The sequence below is a fragment of the Oryzias latipes genome, chromosome 16 (genome assembly GCF_002234675.1).
Source record: "Oryzias latipes chromosome 16, ASM223467v1".
Taxonomy (NCBI): Eukaryota; Metazoa; Chordata; class Actinopteri; order Beloniformes; family Adrianichthyidae; genus Oryzias; species Oryzias latipes.
The window spans coordinates 6,868,490-6,887,706 of NC_019874.2; the positions used below are offsets into that span (position 1 = coordinate 6,868,490).

Sequence of the window (19,217 nt, forward strand, 5' to 3'; positions counted from 1 at the left end):
CACAATCATAACTTCCTGTTCTGCTGTAAAACATCAGCAGACCTGCAAATACCATCAGTGACCTGATAAAAAATGCTCTTTCTGTCGGATCCCACCAGAACTGCAGTTCAAAAGATGAAAACTTTCTCTAACTGAAAGGCCAATTTATTTGGAGAAAACCATACTTAATCCAATATGTTGTTTTGCAATGAAGAATAGATGGAGCTGGTATTTGCTCCCATCATGCTGAAGCATGCAGCTTTGCAAGGCCAGCTAAAATGCTGACTAAGACCTTTAACACATCCTGCAATTGGATTTTAACGGACACCTGCCAGCCACTCAGACTCTTCCATTTTCCAAGGCGCAGCCTCAGAATAACTGAATGCAAAAACTTGCTTAGCATTCAAAGCGAGTCAATCCCGTCAAGGCCAGACTGGAGTGAATTAAATTACAGATTCTACACAAAGTATGTCTCTGAATGGAGGGCGTATGTGCAGTCGCTGCTGCAACCCATCCCAGGTCACTCCAAGGAGAGTCGGCGTGTGGCATCAGGTGGAAGGAGGGGGGGGGGGGGGGCAGCCTGTTCTTAATGATTGGATCAGCAGGTCTTTGTGGGGGGTTAATGCTTCCCAGCATGCTCTCTGCTCCCCAGACATTGTTCTGTTCCACCTGCATGCATAAGTTATCAAGTGCAATGTCCCTGCTTGTCAGTAGCTTAAAGCTACAGGCGGATGTGCAGGTTTGACGGAGTGGGTCCTTTTGCCAACATGTTCCAGGCTTAACTGCCATGAACACGATGTGACACTGATCCGTGTTTAAATGTCAGCAGAGCTCCGTGTCATTGCAACCCTTTTTCAAGGGCAAACTGCTCGTTAAAACCCGACGGTGCAGCTGTTAAAGACAAAGGTGTTTGCTTTCTTTACTGTTTGTCATGAGTCATCCTCGGATGCAAACACCAGCAGCGCACCTCCTCACCATTTACCCCAGGAGCCGTCCGTCACCACAGCGTGGCAAACTGCCTTTCTGACCCCGCTGCACCACAACAATCAGCTTGAAATTATTGGCATCTCTTGGAATTGTGCTCTTTAATGTCAGGAGGAGACAAACCCAGGATGGAAGCAACACCCAACTGAGAGCCAGCTCCCCAGAGGAAAACAGGCAGAGAACTGTGGCAACAACGGAAGATCAACAACTCTGTCCACACGTTCAGAGCTGAAACATGACCTTACTCTCCAGAGAACCTCTTAATATTTATACCTTTAAGAGTCACGGTCAGCCCAGAGTATCAGCAGACATGAAAGCAAGAACTGATTTGCTGTGAGGCTAAATGTTCCATGTTCATTTGGAAAATAAAACTGTTCTAGTGTCACTGTCCTCACCGTTTAACAGCACAAGAGTGGCACTGAGACAAACAAATGATGAGAGATGAAGATTCCTCACTGACGGAGCAGAACACCATCGTGTCTTTTAAAAAAATACCTGTCCTGCTGTCATTAGCAGAAAACCAGCATGTTTTTATCCAATTCAAATGGGATGTTAGGAAAAAAGATGTAAAGGTTTTAAAATTTGTTTGACATTGAAAAGTTTAGAATGCAATGTGTAGCTGTGAAATGTTCTTGTAACATTTTTCTCATGATGGAGGACACATATAAAGATGATTAAAACTGAATTTCTGCGTCTTTATTCATAGTGAATCAGGAGCCGACGAAAAATTGCTGTTTGAAAGAGCTTGTAGTTACACAGGAACTAGAATCAGCAGGCCTGAAGCTCTCTGCTCTGCTCCATTCTGATGCATCCACCTGTAGACAAAAAGATCCATGGACGTCTTTGTTTTCCTCATCTGAGAATTTTTGTGGCACCGGTAATGGGAAATGAGCGCAGGCGAGCTTCCTGCCAAAAGTCCCGCCCACAAGTCAGAGGCAAATTTCCAGTGAACTCCTGCCGCTCTGCAGAAACTATGTCCTAGAAATGATTAACATTTTGGTCAAAAACAGCATAATCAGAATTAAAAGACCACTGGGAACACTTTGAAAATAGTTCAAATGATTATGGCAGTGGGACTTTAGAGCTAGGCATCACAACACTGAATCCATCCATCCCTATTTATATCTTCACACGTTTTACAACTTGACAACAATTTATTACATTTTTCAAATTTCCATCTAAAAAAAATTTTTATATCATTAACAGTTTTATTTTTACTGTAACCAAGAAAAGGTCGGTTTTGACGGTAAGAAACATGAAACTGCCCTAAAAGAAAATCATTTCACAAACTGAGCAGGTCAATTTGATGCAGTTATTTTTTCCCACTTTTTAATGTTAGGTTTTCCTCCAAATATTAAAAAAAAATCATTTACAAAATATGAAAATAACATGTTAGATTTTAGACCCTTTTCTTTAAGAAAAAGTTCTCATTCAGCTTAGAAATAAAGACGTCAAATGTTTCCACACTACTGTGATTAAAAAAATATATATTTTGTTAAACTCTTTAAAAAAATCCAGCCAGCTTCTTGAATACATGTCAAATGATCTGCGACATATTTTTAAAGAAAAAATATTACATTATGAAATGAACAGTTACAAACTTTTAGTTGTAACAAAATATTACAATTGACTAAAACTGTCTTTTTTTTAAATTAAAAACAAGCTGAATTCATAAATCTATGTTAAAGAAAAAAGGGTTTGCATTAATTGAAGTTCCTTTTATTTTTCGTCTGTCAAACAGAAATAAACAGTCTTTTCATTGGAACTAAAAACTCAAACAGTGTTGAGCTCATCACAGCCGCCTAGAGGTTTGGTGTGCTGCCTGAAGACAGCAGGTGGGGGCGGAGCTTGCTTTCAAATCATCGACCGCCTCTCTCGTCTACAACGAAACAACAAATCCCAGCAACAGTGGAAAGAAGTTACTGATTTTCTTTTTTAAGGAGCGACACTAATGAACTTCACAAACATCTAACCTGCAGCGTGTCACTCCATAAATTCACCCACAGTGAGATGTGACTGAAAATGCACGAGTTGCATTTCAATGAGCGGACGGAGACACAGGCGGTCAGGCAGCGATGCTCTGCTCATCCATAACAGCCAGTCAGGCCAGGTTAGGAGAACCGAGTGCTAATTCATGATATGTGGTGCTGGTCCACACCCTAATCCATCTGAATCAAAAGTAAAATGCAAGTTTTGATTAGATTTTAAAGAAACTCTTAATTAAGCTTTTGCATTGTAATCACAGTAAGTGGATGTATTTGAAGTCGGCTTTAAGGAAAGAAATGAAAAGAAGAAGAAGGGGAAAGCCATTTTTAAAATGCTGAGTAGAAATCTTATTAAAAGATTGTCTTTTTTCAAAGTCTTCAGGTCCTGATCAGCAGTTTAGTAAAAGGAAAAAATGCTTTGTTTCATATTCAGCAGAAACTGGGGGAGCTTTTGGAGCGCTTGAATTTAAAGATGGCAGCTTATTACAGCCAGTTGGAGCGCCTCCACGTCAGGGAGTGTGCTGACACAGCTCACAGGAGATGGAGGGCTGGCGTGGTTTAATCATCTTCTCACACACACTGGGGTGACAAAACACACAAAGAGGCAGGCGGATGCATCAGCATTGTCAAAGCACTGAGTCACCATCCTATTATCATACCTCACTCCCAAAAACAAACTTTACTCTGTAAACACAGCCAGGAAGGTTCGGTTGCTGACTCCACGGGGGAGGCGGTGGCTCATGGGAGGAGTGGAGGGTCGCCTAGTATCTGTCCACAGGCCACTCATCCTAATCAATGCAAATCTGGAATTCCTGCAGAGCAATGAGGAGGAGGCTGAGAAGGGAAGGCTGAAATCCCAGCAGTGGAGGTAACCCGAGTAAGTTATATTAAATGCAGCCTCGTAGTGTAATGTGATTGAGAGATGAAGCTGGCTGCTGGCTGCACTGCCCGCTAATGGACTTCAATCACAGTTACTGCAGGGCCAGACCTGATCTACTATTTCACAGCCTTATCCAGAAAAACTCAGATGAAGGACTGGTATCCTTTTGCATTTCCACACATACAGTACAATCAGAGCAGCTGTGGATCAGTGGACTGAGTGGTCATCCTGTAGAGGATGGTCAGCAGTTAAAATACTAGGCTTGCAGGTCATTTAACCCTTTCCCATGCTCACAAAACTCCAATAACTGGGAGATCAGTGACCGGATTCTCATCAAAACCTGGACTTTTATTTAACTTTGAATTTTAAATTAAGAAATGAAACCTTTAAAAATCAAACCTTTAAAAAAACAGTTAGCTTCAAAACTGCTCTCTTATCTTCCTGTATTTATTTTCTTTTTCTTTTACATTTAAAGTTTTCAGCACTTTAAAGTAAATCTAAGCTGTGAACACCTCAAGGATCAGTGTTTGGCTGCACCTACACATGCTCTACCCCGGTCATGAGACTCTGTCCATCCTGCATTCAGAAAGGCTTCAGTGCTAAATGATTTATGCAGACTGTAGGCAACTGTGAGCCCCATTAAAAATGCAGGGGAGTGTAAACTTGCTTTCAAAACTTCCTGCAAGGCCTCAAGAAAAGTATTTAAGGTTGTGTATAAAAGACACGTCTGGGATGGAACATTCTGCAGAATGCCAGGTGAAAGCATTCTTTGAAAAAAGTCAGGAAAAGTGTGGAAGTAAAAGAAACAAAATCTTTTTTTAAGACTTGTGTCCTAAAAAGAACAGACCTTTTACGTTTTTTCCCCCCAACAAAGTGTTTGTGAGCTTAAGCTGAGCAGAAATGTCAGGCATTACCACCAGAGAGCATTTTTAAAAGCCTCCAGTTCTCTGCTGCTTTTTTTTTTATGAGAGGATAAGAATAGATCAAAAGTGGCACAGTGCTGACCTTTTGGTGCTGAACATCTTGGCAGCGTCTTCTCTCTTTTGCTAAGAGGTTTGGGGAGGTCAAGGTTTGATGTTGCCTTTTCAAACCTGCAGGAAACACACAAAGCAAAAAGAAAGGGTCAGGGGACGGGGGGAGAGAACCATAGGATTTTCAGCATCACAGCAGTCCTGTCGCCTTGTCTGAATGCTTGGACCGCAATGACCTCTGCTGCCTTCATCAGCTAGCCTCCAACGGAGTGATTCAAATTGACTCGGGAGGCGGGAGGCAACAAGAGGAGCGCAAATGCACCACCACTAACAAAGCAGAGTCAAATGACAAAACTACTGTTTGATTTCACTTCTGCAAACAACTAAAGCAGAATGGATTTAATTAAGTTTGAAGCGCGACATTATTCCTGACTTGCAGCACAATGACTTATGTTTCGCATTCTTCAAAGAAATAAATCTCCCGCCTTCATCTCTGCTCTACCTACACGCCTGCATGATGGCTGAGAGTTGACCTCTGCTCTTTCATGTAAAGGTTATCAGACACTGTGGAGGAGGAGCTGAAGGTAAACGAAGATAGGCCTCAATAATTAATGCAGAGGTGCACACAGGCCTCACTACCCACCCTCTCCTGTCTGTGATGAGATGGGTGGAGGGCCAGAGGGTGCGTGGAGGGAATAAGGAGTGTGTGCGGTGTGTAAGGTCGTCTGCCGTCCCCCCACCTTCCACTGTCAGACACATGAGCATCCATGAGCACCAGACACAAGCAACAACCCAAACTGTTCAAACAGTCAGTTCAGAAAAAAACCCAAGCTGAAAGGTTTCCTGCAGACCATGGAACAACTGAGTGGATCATGACAAAATCACAAATACATTTAGGGGAGTAATTGAATAATCACTATGGAAGTGCATTGGATTCTGCTTGGCAGCCAAAGACCTCAGAGAAAAACATTTATCGTAAAGGACTTTGTTTCATCACTGCTAATTGTTTATTCAATCTGACAGAAAATTAGGAGATCTGGGAGAAGTGAGATCATTGGAGAATCAAGTCATTCTCTTTTAAATTTCTGTTCTAATGTGACTCTTCCTTCCATTCATCGCGCCATCAAAGATCTTTGAAGTCATTACAAAGAACATCAGCAAATCCCTCTAGGTGCTCACATCCTCTTATGTGCGACAGAAGTCTCTTTGCTAGTAAAGAGAAATCAACCAATCCTCCCGTCTCTAAGAAAGCTCCTCATTCCTTCAGGTCTGTTACTGTTTGTAACAGGAAAATTCCTCAGGCTTTTCCCTGATAAACAGGAAATCTTTGAAGAAAGCGTGCTAACATCTCCAGTGTAAGAATGATTAAGTATATAGTCATTCTTTGCCAAAGGATTGTGTTCGATATAAGGTTGGCAGCTAACATACATAATTGAAGCAACTATTAAATATACTACATGATTATTTTTGTTTGTATTTAATAAAATAGAAGATGAAAAATTGTTTTAAATGCCGACAGATGCTCTGCAATGCAGATGGCTCCCCATTTGATAAGCTATTGCTTGAAGGTTCCATTCCTGTTCTTTGGGATGTGTAGTTTGAAACAATTTAGAGGTTTTTATATATTTTGTGCATAAAAGGGGTTGAGGGCTTTTTTTTTTTTCTTTTTCTTTTTTTCTTTAACTTGTCCTGTCCAACAGCTGGGCAGACAGATGAGAGCTGAGGGCCTCTTGTGCTGGACATATTTTACTTTAACAAGAAGGGTTATTAATCTTCAGACAAACCAAAGGTATGTCTGAATAAACCCCTTTTGTAATTGAGGCCAAACTTTATTAATTTCAATCATGTCTGAAAATCTTTGGTGTTGGACCGGACGGTAAAGGAAAGAGGGCAAGAAGAGAGAGGGACGTTAGAGAGAGGGGGAGTAGGGGGTGATAATAGGAGGGGAAGGGGGAAAAGACCATGAAGCAGCATAAAGCAACAAGTTTACTGGTTGTTAATCATTATGGTAAGGTTCAAATGTAGTAAAAAACAAAAAAACAAAAAAAAAAGGGGCGGAGCCTGTCCACACACACACTGAAATGTATTAAACACACCTGCTAGCTGCAAAAATGTCCACCTGTCGACATGTACACAAAACAGATAGTGTTCACACGCATACTTATGCCTTAAAACCAACTAGTGTGAAATATTTCAGTCATTCAGTCATGCAAACTGTTAGTGCAAAGGTGAGCTAACACCAGTGCTCAGGTGAGTGTTTATGTTCTTCTAAAATGGGTGGTGGAACGTGAAAAGAAGGAGGGAGAGTGCCCAGCCATCCCCACCCCAAGACCCCCACCGCAGCAGCAGCGGCAGCCGGAATCCCCCCAACGCCACACGGGAACCGGCAGGGAACAACCGCCGCCCTGGCGACCAAGCCCGCCACCCAGGCCAGGGCCAGCAGGGCCGCCGCAAGGCCCCCAGAGCCAGAGGCCAGGGAGGCACGGAGGGAAAGACAGCGCCGCCCCAGCCCAACCAGGAGAGCAGCCCCCCCGCCGCGCCGGGAGAACCCAACGCAGGGCCCCACCGGAGAAGGATGCCCACAGCCCCAAACGAGCACCCCACCACCACCCAGGAGTTCCGGGCATCCCCCCGCCCCAACCCCAGATACGAGCCAGGACCCCCCAAGGGAGACCCGCTCCGCACTCCAGGCAGCCATCCGCCGGCCCACGGTTGGTCCAGGGAGGAGCGAGGCAGGGGCCCGCCGCCCCCGCCCAGGAGGGGGGAACCCCGGGGAAAAAAGAGGGCCCACAAGGGGTGTTGTAAATATGGCCCGACCAGGCTCGGCCACAGTTGGAAATTTGGCGGGGCCCAGCACTCAGGAGCGAGGACCAGAACCCACCCCCCAGGGACCAGACACCCCCGGCTCAGATGTAATGTGAACCCCCCCACCGTGCGGAGAGAGCACCGCCGGGCCCAGGAAGCCGGCACCCCGGGGACACGGCCGCCGTTGCAAAGGCAGGGGTTGACATAGCCCAGAAATTTGCACTGGCCCACAGGGCCAGTAGTTTTTGAAAGTTACTGGCCTGACACCGCGCACAGCGAGACCCGCCGCTCCGCAGGTGCTTGCAACTTTAGGGGGGTCCGGGGGCATGCCCCCCCGGAAAATTTTAATATGGTGCAATTTGGTGCATTCTGGTGACATCAAGCACTTATTTATACACTTTTCAATGACTAAAAATAGAGCATATCAAACTTAAATCTGCTCTAGTCTGTTTCAGATGTTTTGAAGAGAGCGCTGCAGTGTAGTAGGTAACACTAGTTCAGAAGTTTTCATGCTGCTTCTAATCACTGCTATTTCACATTTGTTCCTAATCGATAGTTAAGAAGTTTTATTGACTTTTTTGCCCTGACTGCCTTAAGGTTCTGCTTTTTGTTACTGTTGCAAAGTTACATTTACTTTTTAGTTACTTTAGTTACCTAATTAAATTAAATAATTGAAAAATTAAATACAATTAAATTACTGAGATCATTCAGCTAACTAGAAATACTTACTGCTTACAATGTTGTAAAGAAAAACAAAATTAAGTAGTTTGACCTTATACTCCATTTGAGTCTGAGATTCAGGTATTTTGAGTTGCCTTTGATTCTTTGACATTCAGCTTAAAGCTTAGTGCATACAGTTTCATCTTCAATGCATTCATTAAATATCTTGCTGTCCATACTACTAATTAATAACTACTAACATATTCCTATCTATTCCTGCCATGTCTTCCACATCTCTGACATGCTTCAGTCTCTCTTCAGTGACGGTGTTGGATTTATGATCATCGCGGTGAAAAACCACCAGGGGGCGCGCTGATGTGTGTGTCAGTTTAAATATATCTGCCTAAAATGTAATAATAACCCACTGGCTTGTTCCTTCGTTGTTGCTGTTTAACATTGTTTAGTATTGAATTGTTACATTCAATAAAGTTTGAAAAAAAAATTGAGTGAGCGCGTGCCGCGTGGTGCTCGGCAGTGACAGCCGCGCGCACAGGCGGGAGAGGAGGAGAAGAGTGATAAAAGGTTTCCCATAGAAACCCTTGAAGTCTGAACACAGGACTAGCAGAAAAAGTGAATTATAAAGACGAGGTAAATCTACATGTTCTCGCAAAATATACTTTATTGTAAAAGGTGAAAAATGTATTAATTGTTAGATATTTTAGTGGCCCGAGCGGACAAGTAAAAAATAAAGTCTTGTGGTCCGTACTGCTCGAAAAACAGGACCGGGCCAGCGGACAAATGGCTATGTCGAGCCCTGAAAGGGGCCCGTACCCCCCACCAGGGAAGAGGCAGGGGACAGATGGACCCAGGTCCCACCTTCCTTGCAAAATGTGTGTGCGTGTATGTGTGTTTGAGAGGGTGTGTGTGTGCATGTGTGTGTGTTTATGTTGGGATGTATATATTGAAGGGGGAGGGGTGTGTGTACTAAGGGGGGTGCAGTTAAAATTGGCGGGTAGGGCACTAAGGGGGACATCTCCTGATTATTCACAGTGACGTCCCCTCACCCTCCCCACCAAGGGGCCCTAAATGTCTAAGGTGCGGTTAAAATTGGCGGGTAGGGTGCTAGGAGGACATCCGCTGCTTGCTGGCAGTGATGTCCAAGCACCCCCCCTACCAAGGGCCCTACATGTCTGAGGTGCAAATAAAACCGAAAGAGGGGGGGCCCACTCCATACGGCAACCATAGGAGGGGGGCCACTGCCTAGTAACCCCCCCCCCCCCCAAGGCTCATCGCAGGCTAAGCCCCCCACCCCCTCACCCTATTATGAGGTTATATGAGGAAGGGGGTAAGTTGGGGACAGCTGATAGACTGTCCCCCGGTGGTCAAACAGCTGTCCCCCCCCCCCCCCCCCCAGCAAGGGGGCCAGGCCCACCCAGCCCACGGGCCCCACCCCCGGAGGCGCCGACACCCCAGGCCCAGCACCACCCCCCCCACACAGAGAGAGAGGAGCCAGAAAGCGCCGGCCCCCCCCGGAGCAAGCCCAGGCCCCTACCCCCAAACGCCGGCCCTAAAAGAGCTCTGGTCAGGCCTCGACGGGACCGAGGCAGCCAACCGGCCGGGGAAACCGCAGATGGCCTCAGCGGAGACCCCGACCCGTCAACCCCCCCTGCCCCGTACCAATAGCGCCCCCCCCCTCCCCCAGAATGCCCCCCCACAGGACAAGGCCGACAAGACCCCCCACCCCACCCCAGACCCCGCAGCCGAAGCGGATGACACCCAGAGCGACCGGGGGCCCCAAGAGGGTTGTCCCGTCCCGCCCCAGAGCCAGGGAAGTGCCGATCCCAGCCCCAGGTGCAGATGGGAAGCCCATCCAGCGCCGCTGGGCCCCCCCCCGCCAACCCCCCCAGCACAGGCAAAGGGACCACCCCCCCAAACCAAGCCAGACCACCCCCCCACCCCCCCCACCACGCACCCCCACACCCAAGCCCAGAGGACCACGCAGCGCCCCAGCCCGCCCCACCCAGGCGCCGGACCCGACCCCCCGACCAACGGAGCCCCCACCACCCCCCGCCAGGCACCGGAGGCCCCGACCCCCACCCCAGCCCACGGCAGAAGGGCAAGGAGCAGCGACGACCCCCACCCCCTAAGTCATGGAGTTAGCTATGGGAGACCAGAGAGACCGAATTCTTTCAAAGTTACTTGAACTTTGGGCTGACATTTTTTCCAAGCTGATATGATCAAGCAGCAGATTTCTGTGTTGACTTATATTTATATTTTTTTTGCTTTTCCAATTTATTAAAATAGTTTTTTTAGCAATGCAAAGAGTTATGAAAATGATAGAGCCTAATCCTCCTTCTACATCGATGGCACTCATGTCACCAAGCACACAAAGTGACGGTGAAGCTGTGATTGAAACCTTAAGCCAGACTGATAGATCGGCACATACCTGCTGCCAGAGAGCCTGGACAGGCGTGCAGAACCATAGTGCATGAATGTAATTGTCGGGTAGATTACTGTCACAGTGCTGACAAATGTCTGAGTTACTGAGACCCATCTTGAACATCCTCTGTCCAGTGTAGTAAATTCTGTGAAGAGTTTTGAAATGGATTAGCTGCAGATTTGGACTTTTTTTCATTTTAAAGGTGTTTAGACAAAGTTCTGACCAAAAACTTTCATCTGTGCTGATGCTCAAATCCGCATCCCATTTTGTTGTCAGAAGTGAAATATTGTTATCTAAATTACATAAAAGTTTGTATATTTTGGAGAGAGTTTTATTCATTGAGAAATTGATCATAGTGGTAACTACATCTGGTAGCTTTAAATCGTTGTCTCTGTATATAAACTTTTTAGTAATAATTGATTTAAGTTGCTGATATTCCAAGAAGTTATATATTCCATGTTTGTCTTGAAGTTCCTGGGGAGTTATGAATCTTCTATTAATAATTACGTGCTCTAGTTGTTTTATGCCCCCTGCTTGCCAAGCTGGGAAGTGGATAATTTTTTTGTTTATGAGGATGTCTGGGTTGTTCCAGATGGGTGTCATTATGCACGGTTGAATTGATGATTTTGATATTTTGAGAAATTCCCACCAGGCTGTTAAAGTGGTATTTATATTAATACTTTTGAAACAATCCTGTTTTTTAACTATTTGGCTAATAAATGGAAGATCTGACAGGTTGATCTTCCCACATAACGCCTGTTCCAAGTCTAACCATGAGTTGGTTTCTGGATTATTTTTTAACCATTTTAAGATGTATTGTAATCTATTTGCAAGAAAGTAATTGTGGAAGTTAGGTAATTCTAATCCTCCACAGCTTTTTGCAGATTTTAAAGTTTTTAGACTAATTCTTGCAGGTTTATTGTTCCATAGAAAGCTTGATATGGATGAGTCTAATGTTTTGAACCATTTTAATGGCGGTTGTGTGGGAATCATTGAGAAGAGATAATTAACTTTGGGTAAGATTTTCATTTTTACCGTGGCTACCTTGCCCATAAGGGGGTTGAGGGCTTTTGTTTTATTTTATGTAGACCATATTTTGTTGCATTTTACTGTATAAAAGTTCTGTATAAAGTTTGAAATTGACTGGTTAAATGAGTGGTCAATAAAAAGGGAAAACTTAAATGAAAGATAAGATATAGTTGAGACAGAAAAAATGTCCCCTTAGTTTTCACCCACCTAGCTGTGTGAGATGAGTTCTCTGCATTTCACCCTCCCCTGGGGGAGTGGTGAGCTGCAATCTAACCCCTCAATGCTAAGTGTCAAGCAGGGAGGCATTGGGTCCTATGCCTTACCATCTTTGATTTACTTGGTCTGGATTTGAACTCATAACGTTCCAGTCTCAGGGCGGACATTCTACCACTGAGCTGGTAGAACTGGAAGTACTCAGTGAAAATCAAATGCCTAAAAACTTCATAAGAGTACTCTCGCACATTTGAGGTGGAAGTCTTGTTCATGTCCAGCAGGAACTGGAAAACAACTAATGAATCTCCACAAAAGTATCATTTTGTCCACATGTCCTCTTACATCCACTGTTCATTCCCACATATAGTTTAAGAAAAAGGCACAAGAATATGAGTTACGGAGTGAAGAATCAAAAGATAGAATTACAGCATAGTAGATGTGGGAATGAAAACGCAAATGTAATCGGATCAAAGCTGTGGCAGTGTCATCTTTAGGAGAAGCAGTTCCCTTTGAAGGGATGTCCAAACCCTGTCCTCGAGGACCCGGGTCCTAGTTTTATAGATATCTCTGGCACATCTCCTGCTGACCTCCAGAATGCCGTGGTCCTCCATTAAGAAACAGCACAAGGAGGAGTACACAACAAAAAGACAGTAGACAGGACCGTCTATTTCACTGCCCTGCAGGTTTTCCAGCTGCTGATTCTCTGGATGAGGTGCTTGTTGCCAGTAAGAAGCTCCAAGGACAGGATTTTTTGGGGTGAAAGTAGCATGTCTGTCCCTGAGAAAACAGGGGTGGGATAATCTAAATTCACTTCCTTCCACTCCTTTTTCAAGCAATATTTAATTTTATGTCTAATTATCCTAAGTTTGATACGTCATTGTATGAATGTATAACTAATGACTGTAATGTTTTCTGTGTATTATTTTTATTTGATTGCTTGAAATAAACCATTTCAAATAAAATTAAAAAAATCAAATCAAAACGAAACTCTGACAGCTGATGTCTCCATCAGAAAAAGGCCCCAAAAACATGTTTAAAACACCTTCACACCATTTGAATCGGAGTGGGTTTTTCAAGTTGTTTTTAAAGGAAGCGGAGTCTGTCATTTTCGTCACAGGGAGCTTTCATGTTCCATCATGTAGGGAAATACGTAAAGGGCACAGAGCTTGTCTCCACTTATAAACACGAGCTCAGCGCAGCGCAGCAGGCTTTAGGTTGTGACAATAATCATTTCTCACCGGGGGACTCTCGGCTTTATGCTACGGCAAACACAACTTGATGTGGGGGCCAGCAGGCACTCACCAGTGTGTGTCTTTGCTCTGTACACAGAAATATTAGGAATTATTAAACTTGTTTCATAAATGTTAAACATGTTGGAGCAGATGTTGGAAGATATTCATAGAATTTCCTACACCAGAATGTGGGGGTGGGGTTGGGGGGGAGGGTCTACTTTGGTGGTTTCAATCCAACCCAAGGATCCTTCTTTAAAGTCTTTGGTTTGACCCACTAAGGACTTTAACTTGGGTTTAAATGACAAACAAGGTATTGAAAACTTCAAGAGTGTTTCCATGTCAATTCTTTAGTTCTATAATTGATAATGTCACAATTTTAGAGACATTACATCCAAACCGCAGTGTTCAACCCCAGAGAACCTACCGGATCAAATTTGACCCCTTTTTTTCATTTTTATCTTTATTTCTTTAACTCACTCACAATAACTGAGTGCTTTTCCTATTGTTTTAAAACAGACAACACAGATTATTAGTGCACGAACAGATATGAGCCAGGCAGAATGTCTTCTGCAGCAAAACTAAATGTAATCCATTTTAATCACAGCAAACTCTCAAATTCTCAGCTGAATATAGAACGGCGTTTGTTCTTCTGAACTGCCTTGAATCTTCAAGTATTCCTTAATTCCTGAAGATGTTTCTGCTGCTAAAATCCAGATTTGACAAAACTGTCCACAAACTTTTATAATAAAAAGTAAAGGTACTTTGTGATCTTTCAGCATTAGTTCTAACATTTTAATCAAAATGGTGAAAATAATCCATTTTTAGAATTTAGGGGAAAAAATGATTTTTTTTAATGACTTCTTGGAAATATTATACTTGAAGAAGGCGGAAAAAAGCAAACTTGTGAAATCCTGTTTTTCTATTGATTAAATCTGACTCTTAAGCACATCCACACCTGTGAAAAGCTCCAAACAGCTTCACCACAGCTTTACTGAGCAAACTGAAGGCCTGAATCGCTTCCCATAGCAAAGAAGCAAAGCTGAGTCTCATCCACATTCATGAAGTGAAGAGGGAAACTAATGCTTGAGGATGAAAACTATGTAGAACATCCAAAATTACTTGAACATGAGAACGCACAGTCCAATTTCAACATTATGAAAAGCATTTATTAAACAAAGAGCATCTCAGGGGGAAAAAAAATTAGTTAAAATTGAAATTAAAGTTTCAATTTTATTGTATTCCTTGTTTATCAAACTAGTTTTGAAATATATTCCAATTTTACTTTTACTAGCAGAAGGTAAAATGCACTAAAAAACAGCAGCCTTTTTAAAACTCTTATGAGGTATCTGTCAACACTCAGGTCAAGCTGCTGCAAAGAAAAAGGTAAAAAGTTTGTGGCGTCTGCAGGTTTCAGAGGAGGAAATAAGGAGAAAAGGTCCCAGGAAGAAATAACCTACCCAAGAAGGTCGGATTTAGGGAGGTAACTGCAAGCACATGCATTTTGGAGAGATTTTTTTGTGACTTACATTTCCTTGTGGATTTATATTTTTGGGACATTGGAATTTCCGTTTGAACACCGGAAGGGAGACCAAAAAGCCTAAAGAGACTGAAAAGAATAAAAGAACTACTTTCATTTTTGGGGGGGGGGGGTTTGGAAAATGTATGTTTATATCTGACAAGTTGGCAAAGTACAAAAAAGAGTGAACTATCTTAGAATTTCATTTCTCTTTTTTCCCATTTATTCAACTTTTTTTTCCAGTTCCATCCCTCTGCCAGGATATTACTCTTACAAATAACAGATTGCATAAAAATCCTTGTTTAAATGTTGCTTTAATCTTCTCAAGTAAAAATGAAAATAGAGATGTAATTGAAGCAGGTTAAAAATGTCTCAATCTGCCAGTTTATCCTCCTTTTTTCCCCGATTAAACCCTGAATCTCGGGAAAAAAATACAAAAGGGTCGGACATGTTAGTTTCCATAGCAACCTTAAAACGGGCGTACAGTTCTCCATTTGTACTACTGGACATGAACGCAGCGCTTCATCAGGTGATTAAATAAGACAACGGAGGGGGGGTTTAACAGCTTCATTAAACTGACATAACAGGTCACTTGTGTTGTAAAACTGAGGGGTTCATTGGGTTTTAGTGGGTTGTTGGAGCAGCACAGACCACATGAGGTCCAGCATCTCCGTCATGGCATTACAGGATTTCCCTGCAAATGACTGTGCTGCCTTGTGTTGTGCTTAGCTTTTGAATCAAATCTGAAAAAAACAAACAAATTGAAGTTATTTCTAAGGAAACTGCCTTGAAGTCATTTTTCCTTTTAAACCCATCTACCGCCTCATAAAATCCGGCACACAAGAGAGCAGCCGTTCAGACAGATTTTATTTTTATCAGCCTTGCAGACGGCTGACTGTATCCAGAGTGATTGGTGTGCAGGCCAGAGGGACGCGTCATGCTGTTTTGTTTACAGCCTGTCAAATTATTATGATTTGCAGGCTCTGCACTCTCAGCAACCCTAAAACCACGGCGCCCTGCCACATAACAAATCCCAGTTAACCTCCAGTTATGTTTTACCAGTTCTTGATTGTGGTTTGTTAGTCTTCCCTATAGACGTGGCTTTTCTTGTAAACACAGTGAACCTCGCCTGCTTCTTTGCTTGTTTGAGGATGTTTTTCCAGCCGAGCTTCATTAAGCCAGCCTTGTTTTTCATCGTAATTGTCTCTGGCCATGCTGAGCATGCTGACAAACTCCATCAGCATCCAGTTGTGGAACGGTTGGAGGCAAATCCCTGAGACTGACAGCAGGTCCTGCCAGCACTCGGGCCTTTAAAGCTGCAGTGGCGTGGAGGGGCTGGTGCAGCTGAGAGCGGGCCGCTCTTCCGTCAGAGCTGAAGGAGCCTTTTTCACAGGAACACAGACGAGCCGAGCAGTCAGCAGAGCCGGCCGTAAACACATCGCGCCGTATGCTGCTCAGATTCTGTAAACAACCGCCATGTCCAATCCACACAGTTTCAGATTGAAATCCCAAAGCTGCACGGTGTTGGCTCTATGAATGAAAGCGAAAACAGAAAGCAAGAAATCCTGGATAAAATCCAGACTGTGAGTAAAAGAAGTGGAGTATTGATTGGTAGCAGGATTAGCTGGCAGCTGAAGTCCCAACAAACACAAAGAAGCAAAGACTGTCAGCTCTGAACAGAAAACCTGCAGCAAGTACTACTAAAATATCTGCATGCAGAACCAGTTCACTTCCTTTCAAAGCGCCTCCCTGCATCCAACAGCTGATGACAGAGTCATGATGGTTGTTTTAGAGGCAGCAGGCAGTCCGAAAACCCGTTAAAGAGCAGCAAACATGTCTTCTTACGGTCCAGGAGAGGATCAGTGAAAGCAAACCCACAAAGACAGTCAAAGTGGTGCACATTCATCAGACCAAACTAAATCCAATTCTGGTGGCTGTGGTGAGATGTTAATCTGGCCTTGGTTTGCTGCAGTAATATGACTCATCTCCTCCTCTGGTCCCCATTCTAACCCCACTATGGTTGTCACTTTGTCTGTGCCGCTCCATCATCTCCATTTTAGCCGTTCCCCTCTCGTCTGTCCTCGCTTCATTTCCCTGCATCCGTCTGGCACTCGTCGTCCATGATGTAGACTGTTGCCTCCACTAATAGGGGTTACATTAGGGCAGCAGGAAACAATGCCATTATGGAAATTCTCTGTCAATTACCGAGAAAAAAGGACAAAACACCATCACATCTGTCTGGGACGTTTGTGTTGAATTTATCTCCATCCGTGCTTCCCTGAGGAACACAGCGTTGAATGGTGTCCCTAAAACTGTTTCCATGGCAGAACTGGCTCCAAAATGCTGGTTTAAACAACATACCGTACTTACTTCGTATTTAAATTTAAAGAAAGTCATAAATCACATGAGCAACATCTGCAAACACAATCCAGTAACAATAGAATTAAAAACAATCCATATTTGGTAGGATTTTTTGTAAAGTGAGATTAACAAACAAAACACACAAAGTAAATGCTAACGCTATGTTCACACCGCGTGTTCGAGCAACCATTTCCAATGAAAAGTCTATGTAAACATGCATGAAAGCACGTTTTTGACTTCTGGGTTTAAAACTCCAACGTTCCTGCGTAGCTGTGCAAGTTTTAAGAGTTTTTTTGGGCTCCACGTACAAAACGTGTGGCCACTGAGCGCAGTTTGAATTTTAACTATCGACAAATCAGGGACTCAGATTTGGTAGTGATGCATGGATGGAAAATTGGTCATGGAGGAGAAATTAAGAGTTGTAGTTTGTGTCCAGCTGGAATTTCTTAGCTGTGTTTTCATTACACATGCACAGAACTTAATAATCATAATCATAATTATGCAGATAAACACAAAGTTATTAAAAAACATGGCGACGAATGTGAACAATATTTTGATTGACAGCAGATACATTCAGATTTCTGCCACGGCACTAGCGCTCATCATCATCTATCAAAGGAGACGTCAACGTCTTCTTCAGGCTGTGGAGCGGCGAGCTCCTTACACGTGGGAGGGGCTACGGATGAAGGGATCTTGGGAAATGGTGCTTATTGATTTTACAGAGGAGCTGTGGATCCAACAATTCCACAGGACAAGCTTAGCTTTTGATAAGCTGTGTGATTCTGTGGGACCTCTGGTGGCGCCTGCTGTGCAGCGCCCAAGGCGCCCAGTTGCTACCAAGAACTTCATCGCAATCCGGTTGTGACTCATCAACTTAGAAAAAAGTGTTTCCATTGCAGTTTTGCAAACCGTGTGAATTCCGATACACCTCAAAACCACCTCCTTCAAGGACAAAAACTCTTTTTTCAATAAATGCAAGTTTTTTTCAAAATGGTCGTGTTTCCTTTAGGAAAATTCAATTTCTGCAATTTCATAGTCAATGGAAACGCAGCCTATGGCACAAAGTCTTTCCCATATCAGAAAAGAGCTGTAAAAGAAAAAGCCTGGAGTGAGATTTGGGCCGCTTCGACATTTCCCACAAAACCTGACAGACAGTAGAAAGCGCTGCTTGTCCAGTGTGAACACCATGGGCTCAAGAACCTGCATTTAGTGCGTTTTTGGACCCGCGCCACATTCCCGGTGTGAGCGTAGGTTCAGATGTGATTTTTATCGGTTTCCTTTACTTCCTGCTCAGGGTCATGGTGGATGTGAATCAGGTCAGCACAGACTCTACCAAGCAAACCACAACAATACAGCCACATCTACAGCTGCGGTCAAATTACCAACAGACCTCACATAGTTGGAATCTGACAACTCTGCTTTAAAGTTCTGTCCTTTAGTGGAGACTGACGACAACAGCAGAACCCACTGGAGGAGGAGCCTGAGCTCTCCAGAAGAGCTGCTCATGGCAAGGTCTGAGTGGGATCAGGGACACTGTCGGGTCCAGTTAAGACAAAGATAGGGGACTCTGTCCTCCGATGATACACTTCACGGTGTGACATTAGGCTGAACAGAGACAGATGCTTATGAGTGAATGTCAGAAGTGACCCTAACCCCTTCGCTATGATTCATTTCGTTCACAAACAGCGGCTGAAAGGAGAAACCAAAGACAACATCAGCTGAACTTCTGCTTACATCATTAAGCCCTGTGTCACTGTCATCCGGCCGTCACACCATCAAGCAGTCCCCAAAAGGATGGATGCACTTCAGCCTGGCAGCTCTTCCTAAAATACGTTTGTTATTGAGCAGCATTTATCTGGAAATGTCATCCTGAGCAAAGAGGTCAAAGGTCTGTTGTTTTTAAAGGATTGCATCACTCTCTGAAGCTTCCAAACAGCACCTCCACTCTCCCTTAAACCCATCTCTATAACCAGCAAGCCAAGTCACATTGCTTGGACATCACTGCCAGCAAGCAGCAGATGTCCTCCTAGCACCCTACCCGCCAATTTTAACCGCACCTTAGACATTTAGGGCCCCTTGGTGGGGAGGGTGAGGGGACGTCACTGTGAGTAATCAGGAGATGTCCCCTTAGTGCCCTACCCGCCAATTTTAACCGCACCCCC

The 19,217-nt window shown here is 43.9% G+C and overlaps 1 protein-coding gene across 5 annotated transcripts in view; it reads right to left on the reverse strand.

Annotated features, from left to right (window-relative positions):
• oxr1 (oxidation resistance 1) overlaps positions 1 to 19,217 on the reverse strand; it is a 193,786-nt gene that overhangs the window by 167,277 nt on the left and 7,292 nt on the right. For all 5 annotated transcript variants that reach the window (XM_023964503.1, XM_023964497.1, XM_023964498.1 and 2 more), the window contains exon 2: positions 4,834 to 4,919. In XM_023964503.1, coding sequence (XP_023820271.1) covers positions 4,834 to 4,850 — 17 coding nt within the window. In that variant the 5' untranslated portion in view covers positions 4,851 to 4,919. The remainder of the gene's footprint in view (positions 1 to 4,833; positions 4,920 to 19,217) is intronic.